Source organism: Carcharhinus amblyrhynchos, chromosome 2, assembly GCF_965287045.1.
Source record: "Carcharhinus amblyrhynchos chromosome 2, sCarAmb.v2.hapA, whole genome shotgun sequence".
Lineage (NCBI taxonomy): Eukaryota > Metazoa > Chordata > Chondrichthyes > Carcharhiniformes > Carcharhinidae > Carcharhinus > Carcharhinus amblyrhynchos.
Window position 1 is genome coordinate 119,289,476 of NC_137325.1, and position 18,466 is coordinate 119,307,941.

Here is an 18,466-nt window from a genome sequence, read left to right on the forward strand (position 1 = left end):
CTTTGAAGATGTAAACCCTCTAAGTCCTTTTTCAGTCTCTTAGAGCCTTCCCAGTATTCAATATCTCTCATCATAACCAACAAGACATCAACAATCTCCTTCCCTGTTTCTCTTAGTAATCTGGGACAAATATTCTTCTCTGGAGAGTTATTTCCTCTATAATTAAAGTCATCAGGCCAAATCTTTGATCTCTGGATCGTCAGAGACCAGATATAGAACTGAAGATGTGACCTTGTAGAGGTCGTGATGTGCAGACCTATGTAGAAATTGCCTGGGAAGTTTAAACTTCCGATGGGCAAATCCTCTGCTCCGAGACCCTGTGCAGATGGCTCTGACTTGGAACTAGAGTCAGAGACTTTAGACAATTCCAGAGTACTTACCTGGATAGGTACCCAGGAAATATTAGACAGGTTAAAACCTTGTCCAACATCTGGGTACTTACACCACTGATTCCCCCAATCTACAGCCCTCCCCCCAAACTAAATTTACAAACATATCGGAAATCCGCTCGTCATTGCCACCAATTGGAAGATTTGGGCCTTTAATTCAAGTAGCATTATCATTGATAGGGGGTGCATAAATGGTTGGAGAAATTATTTTGTATATTAATTTTGTGCCTGTTCTTCATTTCAGCTCCATCAGCATCTTTTAGGGATCCTGGCCTCTTTCAATTAGAGTACTTAAAGAATATTTACCATGATATTTTATTTCTGCAGCTACGACCTCCCTTGATCATTCATATCTCTCAGATGAATGTTTGAACTCGTTTTCTCTCTTCCTATATTCATCCCCCTGTCCCATTCGCTTTTCTCCCTCAAGATTTGGTGAAGTTGTTTTTTCCTGCCTGGATTTGCTGCTGATTCTTTTGTTAAACCATCTGAGATCACACTTGTTCAGTCCACATATATTTATTCTTTGTCTCTATGTATTCTGCCTGCTCAGCATTATACCTTTAAATGTGCATCAGATATCCTTTGCAGATGTCTTACTAACAATCGCCTTGCTTCCAATCACTTTTCTCAAGCTGTTCTCTCATTTATTTGAATTTCTTATTAAAATAACATATAGATACCTGCTTCATTTTCCTGGGTATTTCTGAATTGCAGGCTACAGTGAGTTTGATCATTTTCTTGTGAATCAGTCTGTGCTTAAGTTTATCAAGCTTGAGTAATGTTCCTCAATAATAAAAAAAATCCACCTGCTTTCACATAGTTTCTATAAAAATCTCTTGATACAGTAAGCTGTTTTTTATTTTAACCTGGTGATCTTTAGCACACTCCTTTATTATTGCAGTTTTCATATTAAAGATATTCAGTCAGGTGTTCATTGCCTAAGTTCCCAACTCTCCCATCTCACTTTAAATCTCAGATATCCCTAATTTATCGGACTACAATACCTTTTTTAGTTGTTTGGTAGTACAGAACTTGAGTGTTGCTGAAAAAAGGAACATTGCTGAAGTTTTTCACTTTACACTCATCAGGACAATACCAATAGTAAAGGGAACAACAATTTATACAGCATGAGAAGAGGGAGCTGACTGACTGGCAAGTGGACTCTGATTAGTCAAGGCTTGGCTGTAGGGAATAAATCAGGGAACAGCTGTCCCTCAAACTTTTCTTTAGTTGAAAACAATGCAATATGTGGATACGCTCCTTCTGTATGTTAATATATGTGGCTTCTAGCTTACTGAACCACACTATGAGCCTGACTGATAATCTTAACTTGATTCTCAGTGTAATTCTTAACACAATCGTGATTGTTTAGCAAGTATTGCCCAATTGCCGAATCACATCTAATTTTGGACACCATGATTTGAGCTTTGCAAGCACGGGCTGGTTGGGTACCATCTGATCTTTGCCTGTTGCAAACAGTTGTCCCTACATAGTTCCTGTATGTTCTTGGAGTTACCCATCATAGCTGCACAGTCAGTAAACCACTGCTTTGCATGGTTATTTTGAGAAATGTTTGGAGTAAGTGCCGGCTTTAAATTCTCTAGTGAAGTTCTGACCGTCTCACCAGACCAAAACATCTAATAAAATCAAACATATACAGCTGCGATCATGGGATATTAACTCTCCTGATCCTACAAGACTTCTCTGCAATTTTTGATCAGTGATACTATTATCCTCCAACACCACTTCTCCACAGACCAGTTTCAATGGGACTTGCTTTGCTTGGCTCCACTTTCACTCATTCAATTGCAGCTTCTTATTACTGTCTGAAGTCCCCAAGATCCATTGTTGGTCTCGTCCTCCTCTTATTGACATGCGACTCCTGACAACTTTCACACGCAAACTGATGACAATTAATGCCACCACTTCTCAACTCCTACTTTTCTTGATCCCTCCACTGTTCCATGTGTCACATGACTTTCCAATTCACAATGGCTCAACCCTACCTGGGAAAATCAAAGCCATTGGTGGGAACTTTCCCATCCCATCTATCATGGGAATCGTAGTGGGCGGAGGCAAGGGAGAGGACAATGCAAAGGTCCATTGACCTCGGGTGGGATTTTCCAGCTGCACTCACCCCAAACTGGAAAATCCCATCTATTGTCTTTGGTCCCAGTTACAAACTCTGCTTCATTGCCTCCAACTCCATTCTCTGTCTCAGGCTGGATCAAACTGTTTACAACCAAAGTGTCCTGTACCTGAAACATACATCTTCTCTGACTAAAATGACCACCCACGTCCAAGTCTGTATCATCCAACTTTGTCTGTTGCTGAAACCCTCATTCATGACTCTGTCATTCCCATACTTGATTTACTCCAATGCCTTCTTGGCCAACCTCCCATCCTCCACCCTTCATAACCACCAGCTTGTCTAAATTTCTGCAGCCCATAACCTATCCAACTCTGAGTCATGCTTACCCATCCTTGCAGATCTGCAATAATTGTCAGTCCCCAATGCCTTTTAAAGCTGTCTTTAAATTCCTCCATAAAACCTATTCTCAACCCCTGTAAATTCCTCCAAATCTACTCCCTCATGAATCCCACAGTTTCCACCTGACTTGTACTCTCCCAACATCAGCCATATCTTCAGCCATTTAGGTCTCAGGAATTCCTTCTTGAAACCTATTGACCTCTTCACCTCCTCCTGTCCCTTTCACACCCTCTATAAAAGACCTCTCTTTACCTGGGATGATGGGACTTGTTTATCTTATGAGGAAAGGTTGGTCCTGCATCCACTGGAGTTTAGAAGAATGAGAGATGATCTTATTGAAACATACAAGATCCTATCAAGACTTGCTAGGGCGGATGCTAAAAAAAATTTCCTTTTACAGGAGAGATTAGGACAAGGGGACACAGTTTAAAAATAAGGGTCTCCCATTTCAGACTGAAATGAAGGGACAATTTTCTTTCAAAAGGTCATAACACTTCTCAGCCTTTTGGCTAAGATCAAGCGTCGGATCAAGCCCAAAATGGGGTCCAATGCCTTAACTTGTCAGCTTGGTTCTTGTTTATCTCTCTTGTGGGGACCATGCATTGGATTCAACTGGATTTTGAATTTGGTTTTTGGAGCAAACAAGGGATGGATTTGGATCTGCCAGGTCTATGCTGAGCTTTGGTTTTGTAACTTTAAGAATGGAACTCTTCCCCAGAGAGCAGTGGAGGCAGGGTCATTGAATATTTTTAAGGCAGAGGTAGATAGATTCTTAACTAACAAGCAAGTCAAAGGGGGGAAAGAATTCATGTTTCTAGTTAAAATTTGCTTAGTTGGACAGACAGCAACCTTGGGGGAATGAGATATTCCTTATGTTATATAATTGTGTTTTATAATTATCTTCTTTTTCAACAACCTGAACAGAAGTTCTCCCTGTCATTTGAAAACTATATTTCCATAACCCATTCTTGGAGTATTGCAACCCTGAAGGATTAACAAGAGGCTGTAAGGGTAGATAGCAATATGGAGTTCAGGCTGTAATCACATCAGCCATGATCTTATCGAACGGCAGAGCAGGCTTGAGGATCCGAATGGCCGATTCCTGCTTCTAATTCACATTTTTCAGCCAAGCATTTAGCCACTGTTAGTACCTTTCATTGGTCCAGCATGTTTTCTGTCTGCTTTTGCGAAGCATGTAGGATGTGAGAAAACGTTTTTTTTTACCCAGTAAGTAGTTAGGATTTGAAATGCTCTGCTTGAAAGCAAATTCAAAAAAGTGGATAGTTATTGGAAGAGAAATAAATCGCAGGACAATGGGGAATGGATAGGATGTAGGACTAGAGCTAGCATGGATAGGAAAGACAGGATGGCCCACTGTGTAGTAATCATTCTATGATTCCATGTTTTCTATATTTAACATGCAATATAAATACAGCTTCTGCTGTGGTAGTGCAAGACTTGGATGAATTCAATGAAAAGATTACCATTTTTTGTTAATCCTTCAGGATTACAATTCTCCAAGGACAGGATACGGAAATATACAGTTTTCAGATGACAGGGAGAACTTTTAAGATTGTTGAAAGAGAAGACGTTATAAAAACAAAATTAGTACAGCAAAGAATATCCCATTTCCTAAGATTACTGTCTGCCTAACAAAATGAATTTTAACAAGGAACACATTCCTTCCCCCATTTTATCCTGTTCCCAAGATCTAGGCCATTACAATAATACCCCAGAGCACTTTTCCAATTGGTACAACTAATCCCACAATAAAATAATATTTGATCAGAAGACAGTTGGAAGATTAGAATTATTTCAGCAAGGTTCTGCACAAAGAGCTAAACAGCGGGTAGGGGAAATATTGATCCATTGAAGATTTGTCATCATGCTGGCAGTTGAATGATAAATACCAGCCACTGGTTTTAAGGAGGGCAGGAGAAAGATAGCATCCGTACGGTTGTGGTTGACATTACTAATTGGAACACAAGGAATGAATCCAAGGGGCAAACCTTCTAGTTACAATTTTGACCTAAACTCGAAACATTAGCTCTATTCTCCCTCCACAGATACTGCCAGACCTGCTGAGATTTTCCAGCATTTTCTGTTTTTGTTTCAGATTCCAGCATCTACATTATTTTGCTTTTATCACAGAAAACCTACTGCTCATAAGAGTTGGTATTGTGTACCTGAAATACGAGGATGAATCTTTTATTCAATTAGCAATTCCTAAATACATCAAATTAAATATTTCAAATACAGTGGCACAAAGGCTTCTGAATTCCATACATGCTGTCTAGTGCATGTATCAATGTTAGGCAAGGATAAGACTCGGTTGTGACATCCTTGCAGCAAATGGCTTACTGTCAGTCTCACGCTCAAAAGAACGGCTGATTAGCTCAGGTATAAGGAGGCTGCTGGTGCCCACTTTCTTACTTTCTAACACGTGTGAACTTTCCAGGTAGGAGGGAAAAAGAAGACATTAATGAAATACATCGAGAGAATGAAGAAAATGTTTTCATAGGCTCTGGGGTGACATTTGCAGTTAAGTACTTTATAAGTTTATCAATGGGAAGGTGACAGACTGTTGATAACTACAAATTCAGTAAAATTAACAGTTGAATGATTTTTATTTTTTGCACCACTAGGAGGAGCTGTAGCAGTTTTATGACTTGGCACCTGCATTGTCTAAAGTAAGTACAATACATTACAATATTAACCAAAAACTGTACATTTTAATCTCAGGACAAGATTATATATTCATCACAGAAACAAGATATACTGATGTTATACACAGCAACATTGATCTATAGTCCTCAGGTCTTTAGGGACTGCATTATTGTCTGTGACACCATTTCAGACTTAGTTTAATGGTACAGCTGAATTCTTTTCAGCAGATTGCTTTTTCCGTTTGATTTTCTATCTTCTATTCAAGCTGCTTCTCATAATACAGGGCCGAATTTTACCATGAACCTTCATATTACAAAATTCCAGGATAGCTTTATTTGAAGATAAATGTACAGTCTTGTAACAAGACGGGCCTTTCTCCATTACAAAATGATTGCTTCATCTGGATACTCACAAGCAACATTTTGTTCTCTACTAACATCTCACAGTCCAGAATTTTAAACTGGCTATCAACTCACCTTAGAAAGGCTTTTCTTAGTCCCTGAAGTACTGATATGTTAATCACAATGTTTGGATGAGGTACAGAATACTTGAGCTCCAAGACCTTTACCAGTTAATGAGAACTTCAGTAGGCACTTTGGGCACTGATGTGAAACGTCCTCCTGTTGAAATACAACTTCTTCATGACTGTTACCTTTCCAGCTTGTGCAGAAAAAGGGCTTCAAGCAGAAGGGACAGGTTAACTGGCAATAACCAAGACTCGCTTCTGCTCCACCAGCACAGCTGCTCAAGTGCACCTTGCACTCATCGACAATTCTTCTCCCATTGTGCAGCTCACTCTGTGACTCTGCATCCACAATGTCTTTGCAGAATGGCTCAGTGCTGACAGCAGTGTGTTCTGCTGAAACATCAGGCAGTTCCTCATTAATCGTGCAATGCTCACTCAGTGAACTGAAGACTGTCCACAGCACAGCAGGGTCCTTGCACTTGTGGTAACTTTGCCAGTGTCTGAAGAGTTCAGATTTGCTTCCACAGTTCTGTTTACATAAAATACAATTAAACCCGAGATTTGTAAGGAAGTGAATTTTCTTATCCTTGGTGACTGCACTCGAGTCCACAGCTTCTGAACGGGGCTGTTGTCTGTAATGCAAAACCATATGCTTCTTCAACTTAAAACAGGAGTGAAAAGCTTCTTCACAAACGCCGCACTTGACCAGATTTTTCTTCTCACCAAGCTGTTTCCAGTAGTTTGCTGCATGCTTGAACAGCTCTTGCTCGGTTTCCCTGCTGGAGTAAATAGGAAATCCACTGATGCATCTACCTTTCTCTTTCCCTGATCTCTCTTCTACCCTCAGTTGCAGCTCTTCCTCATGAACACACAACAGATGAAGCTTCATGTCATCAAAGGTGGGGGTGACAATTTGGCAACGAGCACATTTTATCTGCAAGGTGCTGAGGCCAACTACTTCAGCTTGTGATTGGTGATCCTCAGCTTGCTTCCTGAAAAGGCAAGACAACTTCAGTTAGAGCGAAGCACGCTGCTTAAACAAGAAAAACAAACCACAGTGTGTTCCTGGATTCTGTAGGTTACCACAAAAGCAACAATAATACTTCTACAATAAGTTTTAGAGGTGAGCTGAAAAATCATTGCAACCCATCCCGCCTTCCCAAACAGGTATAAAGACATCCCATCTAAAAGATTAACCATTACCTGCAACATAGTAGGATTTTTATTCACCAAACCAGCAAAAATGTGGCACCCACAAAGGCAAGCATACTCTTTCAGCCCACTGTATCAGAGGTCACCAATGTATTGCAGGTAGGGGGTTTGGTAAGGGGTGCAGAAAGAAAGGTTGAAAAGATGAAAAACAAGAGAAGATGATTTTGAAGCTAAATAAAATGATTAGACATAAATCATGTTTGAGCCAGACAGTGACAACATCTAAACTAAATTTTTGGCTTATCATAGTAACCTAGTGCAAAGAATTTACATGAAACAGATCCCATTAGATCTTAATAAAGCTGAAATATATATGCACAATGGAAAAGGGTCTACAAACCTCAAAATCTGTGATAACAGGTTAAATCACAAAAAAAGAGGTTTTGCTGCAATTCTCATTAATTTTAGTAAGTGCTTTGTGGGATTCATTTTCATTTAGCTTCCTGCAGGTTTATTAACTTAAATTCAGCATCTCCACAGTGAAGGCACTGTAAGGTTTTGTTCTTTCAGTGGAGCTCACAGACTAGGCTTTAAATAGCGAGGATGAGCAGGTTTCACTCATGAAGGGAGGGGTGCTGCTAAGTACATGGGTCGTCTGGAGGAAAACACGCCAACCGGTGTTGTTCAGTCTCAACAAATACCATATCCACATCCTCCTCCAGAGTAACCCAACCAAGAAAAACAAAGGGCTGAGTGTGTCTGGATCACTTCACCATCATAAATGTTCACCGTGCCCTCTTGCTGACTTATACAGTAAATCCAACAATCTTATCATTTCCTACCTAATACAGTTATCATGGGCTAGTACGTAAGAGCGAGTAGTGCTTAACGGTATGTTTTATTCAGGAATAGCTCCTGCTCCTTTCTTTCTCCCAATAGCCGCTTGGTTCAGCTGTGAACAAGTTTTTCTCCCCAGAAAACCAAGTGGTTCTGCCCTGTACTCTGTCCATAAATATCACGCTGTCGGAGAACAAAGGCTCAGGGTGCATATTAATAGTCTAATCATTAAAGGTGAAGAAAAGCTGATCTCACATCCAGTTTCCAGAGCACATACTTTGTGAGTAATGTGGCATGTTTCCTAATATGGTGTCTAACTATCTGTTACCTAATAAAAGCGTATCCCCCACCACCACCCCCCACTCCTCCCAAAGACTGGTCTGTGTTTCACAGGTTACTCACTTTTTATAAACCTGCAGTATGAAGTGCCATTTAATACTGCACCACTTAAATGAATTAAACAACAGTGGAAAAAGTAATCCTTCACGAGAGCACAATTTTACTGCTGGAAAATTTAGCTTGCTCAGAAAAGAAATTAACTGTTAAATAACAAGTTCAACTTGCAGCTTCATGAAAGATTTTAAAAATATGTTTATACAGTGCTCCACACACAAGTCTATGGCCTCCTGAGAGCATGGTCACGCGGGAAGATGGATACTGCAGAGGATTCGGGAGTGGTGGTGGAAGTCCAAGCACTGCTTTCTTTTGAAGCTTTTCAAGAGGAATTAATTTAGATGAGTTTTCCACATGCCAGAAGCATCAAGGTAAAGGATTAGATAAATATGCCAAGGGTGCAGGAAATAAGTAATGTCTGTTGGTACAGTAATGGCAAGTTTGGGCTGGGAAATAGCTCTGGAAGAGATTTTGCTCACAGGCTGGAATGAGAATTTTGAATTTGACTGTCATGGGCCTGGGAAGCCAGTGTCTCTGGCCAATGTCCCCGGCCAATGTCCCCGGCCAATGTCCCCAAGATGGAAGAAAATAGTCCTCGAGTTGGACTGGATGCAATGTAGAATGTTTAGATTGAAATCCAGACAAAGATACAGTTGTTCCCACCTCAACTAGGAGTTACCAAAGCAGATAGGAAGATTAATGGGATTGATAGAAGCTGGCAAGAAATTAAGATTTTAAAAAGCTTAAAAAGTTGTGAAGACACAAAACTATGGAAAATATTAATCCACTGAAGATTTGATATCATGCTGGCAGTTGAATGGTACATATCAGAAACCGGTTTTGATGAGGGCATGGGAAAGAAAGCCGTGGACGACGTCACTCATTAGGATGCAGAGAACGAATGCAAAGGAACCAAAGACAAGATTCCAATGTCAAAGTCATCGCAAGGCCCATGGGAAGAAAAACTGAGGGAATGAGAGACGTTGTATTTTGGCAGAACGCATAAGGAGAAGCAATGTATACATAAGGGCAGGTTCTAAAGAATGTCCAGAGACAAAGGGTGGTGGATGATCTTTCACAGTTGCAAGACGTATTAGGAGAATGGCTAGCAAAATGTATGGGATCTTGGGTTTCATAAATATTGAGTACAAAAGTAAAGAGGTTATGTTGAATCTTTATCAAGTTCTAGTTAGGGCACAACTGGAGTAGTGCATTTGGCTCAAATCTTCACACTTCAGGAAGGATGTGAGGATCCATGCAATGGTGCAGAAAAGATTTACAAGATTGGTTCCAGTGATGAGGGAACATAGCTACAAGGATAGATTGGAAGCACTGCGGTTGTTCACCTTGAAGCAAAGAAGATTGGTGGAGATTTGATAGAGGTGTACAAAATTACACCAGATTTGGGTGAAGTTGACAAAGAAAAGCTGCTCCCATTAGCTGATGGTAGAAGACTGGAGAACACCAATTTTGGGCAAGAGATATTGAGGGTATGAGAAAGAATGTTTTTCTGCAGCAAGTGGTAATGGCCTGGAACGAGGGTGGTGGAAGTGAAGGTGTTCAATGTTTTCGAAAGTAACTTGGATAGATACTAACGAGAAATAAAGTTGCAGGAATATGGGAGTAGAGGGGGGAAACAAGGCTGATAGGATGGTTTTACAGAGTTGAAAACTGGTGTTTTATTCTGTTAATTTATTTTGCCACAACCATTGCCGTTTTAATGAATTGATATACTTATGCTGTATTTAATGTGTGCTCAGACCCGCAGAAGTTGAAGGTTAAACAGACAACTGACAGCGATCAAATTACTTCATTTTATCTCCCAGTCTAACCGAGGAATTTGTGCTAAGGTGTGCCGACATCAACAGTCACCTCATTGACTTGACAGCGCAAGAGCTGAGAGCATTGTACACTGCTGGCACCCCATGAGTATTTTCCAGCTTTGGCTCAGAAACCAATCCCCATTTATATCATTGCACCAATGGGAAAATTGATTCCAACTTGCGACATTTTGGCTTTTAATGTGTGTCCCAAGTCCAAAGACTGCCTGAACACAGCTTTGTTACCTACCAACAGCAGAAACTCAAAGCAATAACTCTTCTGAATTTTCCACCTTGGTGCTGCCCAAGTACAAATCCAAATCATTATGCTCAAAGTATAAACCATTAGACTATATTTCAACATGCAATAGTTACTGCAAGTACTTTTTTATTAGAAAATCTGCAAGCACTGCAAAAAGAATGTAAATGTGTCAGTCTTCGGATCAAATCAGCTACATCTTCTTACCTACAGTTTATCTTACTAAAGACCTGAAACATTAACTGAAAACTTTAAGCTGAGGCTTCGTTTCCATACTGAGGAAACTGCTTTAATAATTAGCAAAACAGCTGGAGACACAAAATATTATTTTGAGCAGATCCTGCAAAGACTGAAATAAAAATAGTGACAAGCAAACCACAAACCGGGGGAGATGGTGGTGTAGTAGGTCTGTTACCGGACTGAGTAATGCAGGGACCCAGGCTAATGCTCTGGGTTCATTGGTTCGAATCAAATTCAAAATTTGAAGTATAAAGCTCGTTTCAGTAATGGTGACCATGAATCTACCACTGATTGTTGTAAAAACCTATCTGGCTCATTATTTGGAAGTAAAACTGCCAATCTTACCTGTCAAGCCTACATAAGGCTACAGAACAACATAAACGTGATTGCCTAACTACCCTCTGAAATGGCCAAGCAAGCTACTTAGCTCAAGGGATTAGGAAAGTACAATAAATGCTGGCATCTGCCAATGATGTCCACATCCTCATCCCTCCCACAGTTGGTGCACTGTCCAGTTTTACTGCTTTGTTAATTTCCTTGTTGAAGAAGGCAAGGAAGACAGATCTGCACATTTTTCCTCATTTGGTAACACAATGTCCGTCCAACACCTTTATGAATCATTTAAAGATGAACGATATGAGAAAATAAGGACAAAAACCATTATTTTATTATTGATTATGGATGACTGAAATTTCAGCACTTAAGGGGGAAATTTGCAAATTCTCTCCTTGTTTGTGTGGGTTTCCTCCAGTTGCTCTGGTTTCCTGTTAGATTGATTGGCCATGCTAAATTGCCACTTAGGGTCAGGGGGACTAGCAGGGTAAATACATGGAGTTACAGGGATAGGACGTGGGTGGGATTGTTGTTGGTGCAGGCTCAATGGACTGAAGGACCTCTTCCTGCATTGTAGGGATTCTATGACTCTATTCTATGATCAATCTATGCTAATCTCATTTACTAACACTTGGTCCATTGGCTACTATGCTTTGGTGATTTACGTGCTTGTCCAGATGCTTCTTAAAATGTTGCTAGAGTACCTACTGCCAACATCCTCTCAGAAGTGTGTTCCATAGACCTACCTGCTCCTATATTCTATGCCTGGCTAAGGAAGGCACCACACTATCTACCTGTGCTGCCACCTTCAGGGATATATGGACTTTTACACAAAGGTCCCTTTGTTCCTCAATACTCCCTAGGGACTGACTGTTCCTTGTGTATATCCTACCCTTAATAGGCTTCCCAAAATGCATTATCACGCACTCATCAGGATTAAATTCCATCTGTCACTGTACTGCCTGACTTACCAGTTGTGCAACAACAGTCTGCAGCCTAAGACTATCCTCCTCACTATCAACATCATCAATTTCTGTGTCATCTGCAAATTTACTAATTATACTTTCAACATTCACACCCAAGTCATGAATGTATATAACAGCAGAGGTCCTGGCATTAATCCCTGTGGTACACCGCTGGTCACAGGTTTCCAATCACACCATTATGTTAAGCCTCCCAATAACAGCAAATATTGGATCCAATTTGCCAACTTGCCTTGTATCCCATAGGAGGGACCAGCCTTCCATCTGGGACCTTGCCAAAGCCCTTACTGAAGTCCACGTATTTAGTTACCTTTTCAAAAAACTCAATTAAATTAGTTAGACAGGATCTGCTACCAAAATCCATGCTGACTATCTCTAATCAATCCCTGACTTTCCAAATATTGATTAATTCTGTTTCTCTGAATTTTTTCCAATAACTTTCCTACCACTGACGTTAGACTAACTGGCCTGTAATTACCTGGCTTATCCCTGCTGCCTTTCTTGAACAACGATACCATATTAGCTATCCTCTAACCATCTGGCCCTTCACCTGTGGTCAGCAAAGATTTAAATATCTTTATCAGGGCCCCTGAAATCTCTTCCCTCTTCTTCTATAGCAGCTGGAAACATCTCCTTAGGCTCTGGGGATTTATAAACAAACAAACAGTGCAGCACAGGAACAGGCCCTTCGGCCCTCCAACCTGTGTCAATCACGATGCCCAAGAAAAACTAAAGAAAAAAACCACCTGTCCTTACTGAGTACGTATCCCTCTATTCCCTCCCTATTCATGTACCCATCCAGATGCCTCTCAAATGTTGCTAATGTGCCTGCTTCCACCACCTCCTCTGGTAGCACATTTCAGGCACCCACCACTCTGCATTAAAAACTTTCCCCGCACATCTCCCTTAAACTTCCCCTCTCTCACCTTGAACCTGTGAGCTTTATGCACCTCTCTTTCCATTATAACATTCAATACCTCCTCCTTATTAATTTCTAGAACTTTATCATCCCAACTAAAATCTCCAGCTACAATGTCTTTCTCCTTAGTGAATACAGATGAAAAATATTCATTTAAGATCTTGTCCAAGTTCTCTGGCTCTGTGCTCAGATTTCCCCTTTGGTTTCCATTGGGCATCACTCTTTCCCTGATCATCCTCTTGTTCTTAATATATTTATAAAATGTCTAAGGGGTTTTCCTTATGCTTATCTACTCATGATACTTCGTGACCGTTCTTTGCCCTTCAAATTTATTTTTTAAGCATCCCCTTACACTCTTTATATTCCTGAAGGCCTCCCCCATTTTTACAGCACTGTACCTATCATATGCTTCCTTTTTTTAAAATCAAACCCTTGATATTCCCCCTGCTGTTCTTCAAAATAGTACCATGGGATCTTTCACAGCCACCCGAACAAACAGATGGGATCTCATCACTGCAGAAGTTCATCAGGGGAGTGACGGAGGCCCAACCATCTTCATTAATGACCTTCCTTCTGTCATAAAGTAAGTTCGCTGATGACTGTAAAATGTTCAGTACTATTCACGACTCCTCAGACACTGAAGCAATCCATGTCCAAATGTTGCAAGACTTGGATAATATCCAGGCTAGGACTGACAAATGACCAGTAACATTTGCGCCACACAAGTGCCAGGCAATGACCATCTCCCAACGAGATAATCTAACCTTCACCCCTAGACATTCAAAGTCATTACCATCACTGATAGCCCCCATCCTTGCCATATAAATACTGCGGCTACAACAGCAGGTCAGAGGATAGAAATCCTGTGCTGTGTAACTCACCTCCTGACTCCCCAAAGCCTATCCACAATCTACAAGGCCCAAATCAGCAGTGCGATGAAATACTCTCCACTTGTCTGGATGGGTGCAGCTCCAACAACACTCAAGAAGCTTGGTACCATCCAGGACGTAGCAGCCCAATTGATTGACAGCCCTGCCACAAACATTCACTTTCTCCACCACTGATGCACAGCAGCTGCAGTGTTGGTCATTTGCAAGATGCACTGCAGGAACTTGCCAAGGCTCCACAGACAGCACCTTCCAAATGCACAACCACTACTGTCTAAAAGGGAAAGGACTGCAGATACATGGAAACGCCACCACTGCGAGATCCCCCTCAAGCCATTCACCATCCTGACTTATAAATATATTACCATTCCTTCACTGTCGCTGGGTGAAAGTCCTAGAACTCCCTCTCTAACAGCATGGTGGGTGTACCTACATCATATGGATTGCAGAAGCTGAAAGAGGAAGCTCACCACCACTTCTTGAGGGCAATGAATGCTGGCCAAGCCAATGATGCCCACATCCCTTGAATGATTGTTTTTTAAAGCTTAATGTTTCACCCAAATACCAGCACTTCCTGAGTGCTGAGGTAGTGTGTCAGTCTTGATTTTTGCATTCAGGCCCTGGAGTGAGACTGAAGTCTAGACTCAAGTGTTTTTTTTTAACTTTATTTATTAGTGTCACAAGTAGGCTTTAGTTAACACTGCAATAAAGTTACTGTGAAAATCCCCCAGTCGCCACACCCCGGCACCTGTTCGCATACACCGAGGGAGAATTTAGCATGGTCAATGCACCTAGCCAGCACATCATCTGGACTGTGGGAGGGAGGAAACCGGAGCTCCCGGAGGAAATCCACACAGACACAGGGAGAACGTGCAGACTTCGTACAGACAATGACACGAGCCAGGAATCCTGGGTCCCTGGCGCTGTGAGGCAGCAGTGCTAACCATTATGCCACCGAATGATTCAGAAGCAAGAGATTCAGATTCAGAAACAAGTGACACGCAAAGAAAGAATTTAAAAGCATTGCATAAGTTTAAGAGGTTGGGCTGTACAAATGGAAAAGAAAAGCTGTATTCACATAGCAGACATGTGAGCAAAGTGAAAAAGTCAAGTAGAATTAATTCTGCTTCTGAAAACCTAGCTTTTGGAATTCACGTTGTAGCAGATGCAATATGTGTCAATTTTTCTGCTATGGTGGTAGACAATCTAACATTTTATTTTTAAAGGTGCTTACACTCAATTTTTAAAAACCATTTTTCACCTCGACAGCCCATCAGTCACACCATGAGGACAAATGCCTGAACGACTTCAGGTCAAACGCTGTTCTTCTAATCAGTCATCAAGAAAGAAAGATGAGCTCAGGTGTGATTCTCCCTTCAATTTTCCTTCCTTCAGTGATCAGAGCATCCTCATATCATAGTGACACCGCTGAAATCAGAAAGTGACGGGAGGTACTGAACCTGCATCCTACCACAATCTGCCACTAATATCCTTAGACACAAAACCTAATTTTTGTTGAAGTGTGTACGGATATAATCAGTGATGCCATCTCAAATGACATCATTCACACATCGTGTTGACAAGCAACACTGAAAAGGCCTGCCAAACACTTTCCAATGCTGTAAGTAAACACTAAATCATCTAACTCTGTCCTGGGGCACAAAGACTTTCTCTAGGATTATGAAAATGGGAGACAAAGACACCTCAAACTAATTGCGATAAAAACAGGGAGTGGTCAGCAATAAACTCTGTTTTATCCTCATATAAATGAATTGAACTTGGCATGACATTGGATCTTCTTCTCTTGCCTTTGTCTATGTGATCACTTCTTCGGGCAGGAGTCCTCCACTCATTTAACAGACCCTTTCACCCATCTACCTCCACCTGTGCCCCTCTCCCTCTGCCCTCTTATGAGGTCCTCATATTTTCATTGAAAACTGGCAGTGACGTTAGCTGTCTTAATTTCTGTTCCCTTCATCCACTCTCACCAGTCTCCCTCTGAACTTACTAGACCAAAACCAACCCCAACTTCATCAAACTTGCTGACAAGGGCAGTGCTGTTGTCACCTGACATACTGATCTCAACCTTGCAAAGCCGGAGTGCCTCAGACACAAAGAATCTCTACTGTGCAGAAGGAGGCCATTCGGCCCATCACGCCAGCACCGATAACAATCCCACCCATGCCCTATCTCTATGACCCCATGTATTTACCCTGCTAACCTCCCTGATACTAAGGGCCAATTCAGCATGGTTAATCAACCTAACCCACACATCTTTGGACATTAAGGGGCAATTTAGCATGGCTAATCCACCTAACCTGCACAACTGTGTACAGTTTTGATCTCCTTACTTGAGAAAGGACACACTGACACTGAAGGGGGTGTAGAGAAGATTCACTAAGTTGATTCCAGAGTTGAGAAGGTTGGCTTATGAGAAAAGACTGAGTAGACTGGGACTGTACTCATTGGAATTTAGAAGAATGAGGGGAGATCTTATAGAAATATATAAAATTACAAAGTGAGTAGATGAGCTAGAAGCAGGGAGGTTGTTTCCACTGGCAGTGAAACCAGAACTAGGGGGCATAGCCTCAAAATAAGGGGGAGCAGATTTAGGACTGACTTGAGGAGGAACTTGTTCACACAAAGGATTGTGAATCTGTGGAATTCCCTGCCCAGTGAAGCAGTTAAGACTACCTCTTTGAATGTTTTTAAGGCAAAGATAGATAAATTTTTGAACAGTAAAGGAATTAAGAGCTATAGTGAGCGGCCGGGTAAGTGGAGCTGAGTTCACAAAACGATCAGCCATGATCTTTTCCAATGGTGGAGCAGGCTCGAAGGGCTAAATGACCTATTCCTACTCTTAGTTCTTATGCACATACCTAGGACACCAAAGGGCAATTTACCATGGCCAATCCTCCTAACCTGCATATCTTTGGACTATGGGAGGAAACCAGAGCACCTGGAGGAAACGCACAGAGATACAAGGATAATGTGCAAACTTCACACAGTCCTAGAATAGAATCATAGAATCCCTACAGTGCAGAAAGGGGCCATTCAGCCCATCGAGTCTTCACTGACAACAATCCCATCCAGGCTTTCTCCGTAACCTTATGTATTTATCCTACTAATCTCCCTGACACTGAGGAGCAATTGAGCAAGGCCATTCAACCTAATCTGCACATCTTTGGACCCAAAATCACCGAAGACTGGAACTGAACATGTGTCCCTGGTGCTGTGAGCAGCAGTGCTAACCACTGTACCAGCCTTTCATTAAAGTAATTGAGACGTGGACTGCGATAAATTTGCAACGCACCAAATTTAGAATGCTGCTTACTCTGTCAAAGTTTGCACAAGAAACATGATCATTTGAGCAAAGTAACAGAATGCTGATGGTACCTGTAAAAATATACATCAGCAAAGGTTACAGTTTCCAGGAAAGGTAGGGATTAAGGGAGATGGGGGAAAAGCCTTTTTAAAGAGGAAAGGTTTAAACACTATGCAAAATTTTCAGTGAAACCTGGTCAGAACTCCAGTAACTCATATCACAATTTATAATTGGATTTGCTGCTAAATTTGGGAGCTTTGCATTCTGCAGTGCAGTCCTCGAAGGTTCAATATATTCTACTCTGCCGAACAAAGTACCTAATGCATATTGGTTTAGAACAGGGGGGGATTCCTTTCCTGCAAATTATCTCAGCTACCTTTTATAACACAGTCAACCAGACACTCATTAAATGCCAACTTACAACTTCCAATCATATCAAGAATGTTTAGTGAAGAAAGAAAGCATTAATATTTAACAAGAAATGTTTGTAACTTTTAACTAGGATTTCAAATCCACAGATTACACAGAAAAACTCGGCCTCATGTTGGAGTACCAAAATTAATTCTTAAAACTTGTGTCCGCACTTGTCCAAACAGCAAATCTTCTGGCTTCAGTTGGGCAGTTGGGGCAGTATGGTGCACAGTAGTTAGCACTGCTTTTTTACATGGTGGAAACAATTACAATGCATGTAAGACAGACCAAAGCCTCCATCTGTGTTATTAAATAATATTCAGTAGTAATGGCTTCAATTAACTAGATTAACATTTAGAATCAAGAGCGCTAGGACAATTTTTAAAATTTAGAATTTTAAGATTTACATTTCTGATTGAAATAACTGACTTTTCCTTTCTGGCTATCTACATTCCACAAAAAAGTGACACCATTAATCCCTGTCTATAGTAATTGAGATGTTACAAATCCACTCAGCTCCCATAGACTGGGGAGGGATTTAAGGAAAAACCAGCTGTCTGCTGGAAAATGTTGACATGATGTGGATATGCCGGCGTTGGACTCTCCATTCACCTGAAGAAGAGCTTAACCTCAAAAACTTGTGAGTTTACTATCAAATAAATTGGTTGGACTTAAACTTGGTGTTGTCAGACTTTTTACCGGAAAATGTTGAATTCAGTTGAGGGCAGCACCATGCTTGGCTGTGATAGCCCCATGGTGGAATAGCCTGACAGCACTCACTACAGGCTCACTATCAAGGGAGGGGTGCAAGTGTGAGGAGAGTGATTCATTAAAACAACAACAAGCTACATCTTAAGTGCTGCAGTCTCAATGGCCCATCATGGAAACCCA

The 18,466-nt window shown here is 41.1% G+C and overlaps 1 protein-coding gene across 9 annotated transcripts in view; it reads right to left on the reverse strand.

The window, feature by feature from the left end:
* The window catches only part of znf438 (zinc finger protein 438), a 215,410-nt gene that overhangs the window by 3,041 nt on the left and 193,903 nt on the right, over positions 1-18,466 (reverse strand). For 8 of the 9 annotated variants that reach the window (XM_080211925.1, XM_080211954.1, XM_080211945.1 and 5 more), the window contains one exon: positions 3,846-7,008. In XM_080211925.1, coding sequence (XP_080068051.1) covers positions 6,066-7,008 — 943 coding nt within the window. In that variant the 3' untranslated portion in view covers positions 3,846-6,065. Of the gene's footprint in view, positions 1-3,845; positions 7,009-18,466 lie in introns of those variants that run through there. The other variant, XM_080211935.1, reaches the window with a different exon arrangement.